Here is an 8,836-nt window from a genome sequence, read left to right on the forward strand (position 1 = left end):
TGATAGAGAAATACTCTGCTGACAGTCATACCAGCAGCATTCACTCTAGTTACACGTTTACCCGGTGTGTTTATTTCAAAATAAAACATCCCTCAGTCGTATACACAAATAATCCCTTTATTTCACGATTTAATTGTGCAAACAAAATCCGAGGGATTTAAAACCTAATTTTCAATTAGTTCTGGCATTTCATTTTTGGATAAATGACACATATAGAGATCCAATATAGTGAAGAAATAAAAAAGATCATGATGAGCGCAACAGTTTTCCGTTGCTCTATCTGTGTCTACGGCCTTCTTCTTCCCCGACCACACCCCCCTCTCTCTCTCCCGTATAAATCAGTAAAGTGATTTTTGAAATACTCTGCTGAGAGTCATATTGACTTCATACTGGCAGCTTTCGCTGTAGTTTCACCATTTCCTGGTGTGTCCCCTTCAAAATAAAACTTCCAACAAGCGAAAATATGGCAAAAAAAAAAGAAAAAAAATGGCAATGGGGCGCACGGATTACTGTCCAGACTCAATATAAATCATATGCATCATAGATGACATGAAAGAACTTCATTTTTAATGGGAATTATCTATGAAAACTCTATGTAGAAAGATAGGGCTTTTAGAAGCAGCGCTGCAGCAGCAGCTGCTGAGACGTTGCATGTGTGTCCGAGAAAAGTCAGAGAGAGGCAGCAGTAAGGTAACGCGACGCGCTCCAGAGGTAGACGCAGGATGTGTGTGGGGCGCGTTAGTCGTACCTTAAAGCAAAGCCAGTCTTCCTGGGGTCCACAGAGACAAACGGTATGTGTCTGGCTATGGCGGCCCTTTGGTTTACAAACCAGTTCTCAGACCCTAGGCTGTGCATAAACACTGGATTTTGTTCACAGATAATCCATTTTAAATCAAGCCACCCTGTCCCTGCTCCTGGGTTAGCGTAATAGATAGATAGATAGAAGGATAGATTCATAGAGATAGTCTAACCTCTCTCTCTCCCCAGGCCACTCTGTCCCTGCTCTTGGACCATCTCAGCCTGGTGGCGTCTCACAGCCAGACCAACAGGATGACCCATCAGAACCTGGCTGTCTGCTTCGGCCCGGTGCTGCTCACCCCCACTCAGGAGGGCTGGATGGGGGGTAAGAGATCCACTCAGGGGGGGTGGAGGGAGGGTAAGAGATCCACTCAGGGGGCTGGATGGGGGGTAAGAGGCCAGGGAGGGGGGGTGGATGGGGGGTAAGAGATCCACTCAGGGGGGGTGGAGGGAGGGTAAGAGATCCACTCAGGGGGCTGGATGGGGGGTAAGAGGCCAGGGAGGGGGGGTGGATGGGGGGTAAGAGATCCACTCAGGGGGGTGGAGGGGGGGTAAGAGATCCACACAGGGGGGGGGGTGGATGGGGGGTAAGAGGTCCACACAGGGGGGGTGGAGGGGGGGTAAGAGATCCACTCAGGGAGGTGGATGGGGGGTAAGAGATCCACAGGGGAGGGCTGGATGGGGGGTAAGAGGCCAGGGAGGGGGGTGGATGGGGGGTAAGAGATCCACTCAGGGGGTGGATGGGGGGTAAGAGATCCACTCAGGGGGCTGGATGGGGGGTAAGAGATCCACTCAGGGGGGGTGGATGGGGGGTAAGAGATCCACACAGGGGGGGAGGAGGGAGGGTAAGAGATCCACTCAGGAGGGCTGGATGGGGGGTAAGAGATCCACTCAGGGGGGGTGGATGGGGGGTAAGAGGTCCACACAGGTGGGGTGGATGGGGGGTAAGAGATCCACTCAGGGGGGGTGGATGGGGGGTAAGAGGTCCACACAGGTGGGGTGGATGGGGGGTAAGAGATCCACTCAGGGGGGGTGGATGGGGGGTAAGAGATCCACACGGGGGGGGTGGATGGGGGGTAAGAGATCCACACGGGGGGTGGATGGGGGGTAAGAGATCCACTCAGGGGGGGTGGATGGGGGGTAAGAGATCCACACAGGGGGGGGTGGATGGGGGGGTAAGAGATCCACTCAGGGGGGTGGAGGGTAAAGGCCAGGACACACCAGCCCGATAATCGCCGTCATCAAAAAAAAAAGACGAATCTGTTTGGTGTGTGCCGTGACGTCGGCCAAAGTAGAGGTCGTCGGGCTTGTTTTGAGCCTGTCGGCCGCCGATTGAACATGTTCAATCGGCGGCCGACCGTCTTTCATTTGGAGCAATTTGATTGGTGGAGGACTAGCGAATCAGTGAAGCCCGGAAGTGAGGCGGGTAGCACAAACAGCTAACAACAGCTAGCCATCGTTTTAATGTGTTTGTTCGTTTCGTTTTGAGAGTACTCACATGCATCAACCCTTGTTGACTGCTCGACACCATGCTCGACACTCTCTGCTAAAAATTGTGCTCTTATGGTCCATAAATATAAATACGTATTTCTATCTATGTTTATGCTCTAGAGAGATGTCCAATAATTTCCGGCTTTCGTATTTTTTCGGGCCACAATACAGATTAGCGCCGCCTGCTGTTGTGGAGGCATTACGTCCCGCGAGCGTACGGAAAATAAACAGTCGTCTCGGTGTGTTCTTTGGCCCCGACGGGAAGACTGGAGCTTCCTGAAACGGCCGACTCCATTTTTTGCATAGTCGGAACATGTCGGACTGGTGTGTCCTGGCCTTAAGAGATCCACTCAGGGGGGTGGATGGGGGGTAAGAGATCCACTCAGGGGGGTGGATGGGGGGTAAGAGATCCACTCAGGGGGGTGGATGGGGGGTAAGCGATCCACTCAGGGGGGCTGGATGGGGGGTAAGAGGCCAGGGAGGGGGGAGGGAGGGAGGGTAAGAGGCCAGGGAGGGAGGGCTGGATGGGGGGTAAGAGATCCACTCAGGGGGGGTGGAGGGAGGGTAAGAGATCCACACAGGGGGGGGGGGGTGGATGGAGGAAGGGAGGAAGGGAGGGAGGGAGGGCTGGATGGGGGGTAAGAGATCCACTCAGGAGGGCTGGATGGGGGGTAAGAGATCCACTCAGGGGGGGTGGAGGGAGGGTAAGAGATCCACTCAGGGGGGGTGGATGGAGGAAGGGAGGGAGGGAGGGAGGGAGAGAGGGAGGGAGGGAGTCAATCTATCTATCTAAAGCTGGGAACACACCGCATTGGCCGCCTGCGGCGGTTGGCCGCGTGAATGCAGGAGGTTCGCCGCTTGGTCATATTGGGCCATGTTCACCGCAGTCGCCGCCGCGGCCAACCGCAGCCTCATCGTAGGCAGCGGTTGGCCGCGTGACAGCAGGAGGCTCGCCGCTTGATCATATTGGGCCATGTTCACCGCAGTCGCCGCCGCGGCCAACCGCAGCCTCATCGTAGGCAGCGGTTGGCCGCGTGACAGCAGGAGGCTCGTCGCTTGATCATATTGGGCCATATATTCCTGACGCCGACGCCGAGATCAGACCCGTCACACTTACGGTGCAACAACAACAATAACATGGTCCAGCTGTGCCAAAAAATACAGATGTAGGTTCACTGTGTAACCAGCGGCAGTCTTGTCACAAATATCATTAAAACAGCCTGAACACGCACCCCGATCTCAAATACACGCACATTAACAGCAATTCAGCAACATACTAAACACATTAACAACAGCAGTGTGTGCTCAGCGGCTAAAATAAAGGCAAACATCAGCCTACCTGAAAGTGAAAGTGTGCCGGCTGACGGAGGACAACACCGGTTCTTCGCTGCACTATATTGGAATTCCACACGGACACCGCCGTCAAGTTTGGGTATATTATCCTCAGGAACAGCACACAGCTTGGTGAGTTTCACTATGCTAACCGGCGCTACCTTGGCTAAAGTACAACCAACAGCTAAACAGATGCAAAATAGCCTACACATATTTGCAGAATGTATTGGAAGCCCGATGTCCTCACTCCACACGCCCACCTCGTCTTGCAGACCACCGCCACCGGGCAATCTCAACGCTGATTGGCTGTGGAGGCGCGGTGCCCGGCGGCGCTGCAGAAAAAGATGAAAAATTTCATCTTTTTCTGCGGCGCCGTGCTCGCCGCACAAGCCTTCGATTCACGCTCCTTCGATGACACAATTTCTATGCGCCGCTAATGGCCGCGCTCCCGATTCACGCGCCTCTCATGAGGCGCGGCCACGCGCCGCGCAAGCCCCCGCCGCCGGCCGCTGGACGCCGATTATTGGGTGGACGCGCGGCCACGCGCTAGTACATTGACTTTGTATGTAATCTCGCCGCGCGGCCAGTGCGGTGTGTTCCCAGCTTTACTCTAACCCTTCTTCTTCAGACCTGGTGCCCAGTGAATCAATTCCTTTGAGTCGTCAGCATGACTGCTTAACGGTTCTGCTTATCGGTTCCGCTGGTTGCAAATGCGTCATGACCAATTCATGTTGTTACAACCTGGCTCAACGGTTTGCAACAATAAAGGGGAGGCCACACATGGGCTTAGATAAACATAAGAAGTTTAATAAAGAATAAGGTGGACAACCAAATATACAATACATGAAACAAAAGAGCAGGCTGCAGGCCAGGGAAGGGCCGAGTCAATCAGTCAGGGCTGCTTTATAGGCTCCTGAGGCAAACCTGCTCAGGTGAGCTGATCGCATTAGGTGATGTGGCTCCACCCACCAGCTCCCTGCACACAACAGCAACAAGGCAACCCTGTGGCCGTCACAATGTGAACATCCTAAAGTACTCTTGATAATCCTTCAAACCAGACACACTTCAGACCAGATATTAAAGAGTTAACACAAACAAACTAATTTGTACTTTTTCTCTCACCCAATGAGAAACGATAAGAGAATCGATAAGGAATATCGGAATCGGAATCATTAAATTCTCATCACTCCCCCTCCCCAGGTAAAGGGTCCGGGCAGGAGAGCTGGATGGGGGGCAAGGGGTCGAGGGGAAAGGGAGAGGAGATCGCCAGCGCTGTGGACTTCAAACGACACATTGAGGCTCTGCACTATCTGCTGCAGCTCTGGCCGGGTGAGTAGGACTTTAACTCAGTGTGTATGAGAGGGTAGGGCTTTAGTGTGTACTACAGTAGGGCTTTAGTGTGTACTACAGTAAGGCTTTAGTGTGTACTACAGTAGGGCTTTAGTGTGTACTACAGTAGGGCTTTAGTGTGTACTACAGTAAGGCTTTAACTCAGTGTATGAGAGGGTAAGGCTTTAGTGTGTATCAGACAGTAAGGCTTTAGTGTGTACTACAGTAAGGCTTTAGTGTGTATCAGGCTTTAGTGTGTATCAGGCAGTTTAGTGTGTATCAGGCTTTAGTGTGTATCAGACAGTTTAGTGTGTATCAGACAGTGTAGTGTGTAGCAGACAGTAAGGCTTTAGTGTGTACTACAGTAGGGCTTTAGTGTGTACTACAGTAGGGCTTTAACTCAGCATGAATGAGACAGTAGGGCTTTAGTGTGTACTACAGTAGGGCTTTAGTGTATATTCACACAGTAGGGCCGTGTGCAGACGTCAATAACTGTCCAATACAAGATGGAACAGACGTAACACAATGAGTATTAGATTAAAGGGAGTCACACAAATCTAGCAAATGTTTCCTGTACGATGTGAAACAGACAGACAGTGGGGAGGGTCCGGTCTGACTGGAGGCTAGATTGATGACTACATGAACCAATCAGGGGCTGCCTTCCACTAACAGACAGAAAGTGGGGAGGGTCCGGTCTGACTGGAAGCTAGATTGACGACTACATGAACCAATCAGGAGCTGCCTTCCACTAACAGACGGCGCCCTGCTCATATTCTGTCTGATCTCACGTCCATGTGTCCCTCAGTGCCGACCGAGCGCCTCCCGTCAGACGACCCCCTCCCCCCCTCCTTTACCCAGAGTCCCTTGCGGCTGTGCTTGGCCCCGCCCCCTGAGGCGGTGGTGTCGCGGCGAGGCAGAGGCGCCCGGCTGGACAGTCCTCCGCTGGTGAACCGATACGCCGGGGACTGGAGCGTGTGTGGGACGGAGCTGCTCTGTCAGGAGGGGGATTACGATGAGGTCGCCGGCAGTGACAGCGACGAAGGTAAAGACAGGTTCAGACAAACGAACACAATAATGGATTTTCTTATTGTAAACGTTCTGAGTGTGAACAGAGAAATATGTTTTTAAATGTTCTGATTGTTTGTGGAGATGACATGCTTGTTCTGAAGCCCTAAACCTCTATGATGTCATTAATGTTATTGTATGATGTCATCAATGTGTATCTGTGATGTCACAATGTTTCAGGAAGTGACGAGCAGCAGAAGGGGGCGTGGTCAGAGTTCATGGACTTCGACGCTCCGTTCAACTGTCGACTGAGTCTGAAGGATTTTGATAATCTGATCCTGGACCTGGACAGAGAGCTGGGGAAACATCTCAACATCTGTCTGTAGGAGAAGCCTGTCTGTAGCTCTAACCCTTACCCTGTCTGTAGCCTAACCCTTACCCTGTCTGTAGCTCTAACCCTTACCCTGTCTGTAGCTCCAACCCTTACCCTGTCTGTAGCTCCAACCCTTACCCTGTCTGTAGCCCTAACCCTTACCCTGTCTGTAACCCTTACCCTGTCTGTAGCTCTAACCCTTACCCTGTCTGTAGCTCCAACCCTTACCCTGTCTGTAGCCCTAACCCTTACCCTGTCTGTAACCCTTACCCTGTCTGTAGCTCTAACCCTTACCCTGCCTGTAGCCTAACCCTTACCCTGTCTGTAGCTCTAACCCTTACCCTGTCTGTAGCCACATCAACACATCAACATCTGTCTGTGATGACCAGGAGACAAATCATCAGAGAAAGAGTCTGCAGACCTTCTACAACTGTTCATTTCTATTTGTGCCACCTTCTTAAAGCAATGGCCCAAGTCATGTGTTTGGCTCTTCATGAAACTGGCTCGGAGTTTTGTCACGAAAAAGCTCATGGATTTAAAAAAGAAAAAACAGTTCAATCTGCTCTGCCACGCCGCCATGTTCACACATCACACTCTGAGTTTGTGTTTATGAAGGAAATATGTTTAGTTTCTTCTGTTTTTTAGAGATTAAATCTCCTGAATCAGCAGAACAGAGACAGTTAACATGCTGTCCTATCAGATCCCTCTGTGTTCAGGACTGGTCTGTATATAAAGACACCCAGGGCCAAGGGACTGGTCTGTATATAAAGACACCCAGGGCCAAGGGACTGGTCTGTATATAAAGACACCCAGGGCCAAGGGACTGGTCTGTATATAAAGACACCCAGGGCCAAGGGACTGGTCTGAATATAAAGACACCCAGGGCCAAGGGACTGGTCTGAATATAAAGACACCCAGGGCCAAGGGACTGGTCTGTATATAAAGACACCCAGGGCCAAGCACACCAGACCTTTACAACCAAGCTAGGAATTCTGTCTGGAAAAACAGCACGGAATTTCTTATTTCTCTGAGGGCCTTATATCTCTATGTGAGAGGGACTAGTCTCTGTGTGAGATAGCTTAACATGCTGTTGTATGTGAGATGGACTAGTCTGGTCTGGACTGGAGGTCTGGTCTGGACTGGACTCTGGACTGGATGGAGATCCTAATTATGACATAATTCTCTCAGTTCTTCCTGAAGCTGTGGAGGACCACCCGCCATTTTGTGCCAAAACATTAATCAAAACGATTAATTTATTTTTCTGATCCAAAGAAAAGTGTTAAAATGAATGAAGGAACCAAAGAGTGTTAATGAGACGTTCTAGAGGACCCTGCTGGGGTTCTAGTGGACCCTGGGTTTGGGTTCTATTAGGGTTAGGGTCCTCATAACGTCTCTGGCTGTTTGCACTGTTGAAGCCATATCATATCTTATCTTATCATATATATATATTTTTTTTAATTTTCACTTGTTTTTAAAGCTTTTAGAAGTCGTCGCTCTGCTGCTGTGGACCAATCAGGGCTCAGCTCACTGATCAGCTGACCTGCTTCAGACATCACAGTATAGTATGAGACTTAGGTCTGCAGGGATGTGTCAAAAACCAAAAAACCAAAAACCCTCTGATGCTGTAGAAGCTGTAGACATTAACTCACACTCACACACAGATAGAGAGAGAGAGACACACACACACACACACACACACACACACACACACACACACAGAGAGAGACACACACACACACACACACACACACACACACACACACACACAGCCTTTTTGATGGACATCTTAATTACTTTAGACATTACGTTTGATTTCCATGAGCTGTAAGCGGTAATCATCATCAACATTAAAAGAGAAAAATGCTCTGACATATTTACCGACCCGCTCAGTGTAAACAAGGCTTTCAAATCAAATCAAATCAAATCAAATCAAATCAAATCAAATCAAATCAAATCAAATCAAATCAAATCAAATCAAATCAAATCAAATCAAATCAAATCAGTTTTATTTGTATAGCCCAATATCACAAATAGACCTTCTCCTCAGTGGGCTTTACATTCCATACAGTACGACACCCTGCCCTTAGACCCTTAGCTCGGCTGAGAAAAAACTCCCAGTAAAAAACCCTTTACCGGGATTAAAAAATTGAGAAATCTCAGGGAGAGTCGACAGAGTAAGGGACCCCTCTCCCTTCAGGCGGCGAGCAGCAGAGCGATGACCTCATCAGTGTATTTGCGGTACAAAGTTTCACTGTGAGTTTGAGAAGCCACAGAAGGAATGGACGCCATATTCAGTGTTACAGTTTAAAAAATGTTTAAAAATGTTTTTGCACAAGTTTTTAAAAAAAGCACTTCCTCTGTTTCTATGACGATGTTTGTTTGCTGATAACGATGTAACCATGGTGATGAAGCCCAGTGTTTGTCTGTTCGTCTAATTAACCGACGACTCATTAAACGCTTTATTATGATGGGTTTTATTTTTAAAGATTATTTTTGGTCATTTTCAAG

The 8,836-nt window shown here is 49.7% G+C and overlaps 1 protein-coding gene across 1 annotated transcript in view; it reads left to right on the forward strand.

Annotated features, from left to right (window-relative positions):
- The window catches only part of syde1 (synapse defective Rho GTPase homolog 1), a gene marked incomplete at its 5' end in the record, with an annotated part of 46,578 nt that extends 39,478 nt beyond the window's left edge, over nt 1-7,100 (forward strand). Inside the window, 4 exons of the mRNA XM_080054439.1 lie at nt 988-1,123; nt 4,822-4,950; nt 5,756-5,992; nt 6,196-7,100. Of these exons, the coding sequence (XP_079910565.1) occupies nt 988-1,123; nt 4,822-4,950; nt 5,756-5,992; nt 6,196-6,341 (648 nt within the window). The 3' untranslated portion in view covers nt 6,342-7,100. The remainder of the gene's footprint in view (nt 1-987; nt 1,124-4,821; nt 4,951-5,755; nt 5,993-6,195) is intronic.
- Between the last annotated feature and the right edge of the window lie 1,736 nt (nt 7,101-8,836).

This window comes from Ammodytes marinus (genome assembly GCF_949987685.1).
Source record: "Ammodytes marinus genome assembly, contig: scaffold_34, whole genome shotgun sequence".
NCBI lineage: Eukaryota > Metazoa > Chordata > Actinopteri > Uranoscopiformes > Ammodytidae > Ammodytes > Ammodytes marinus.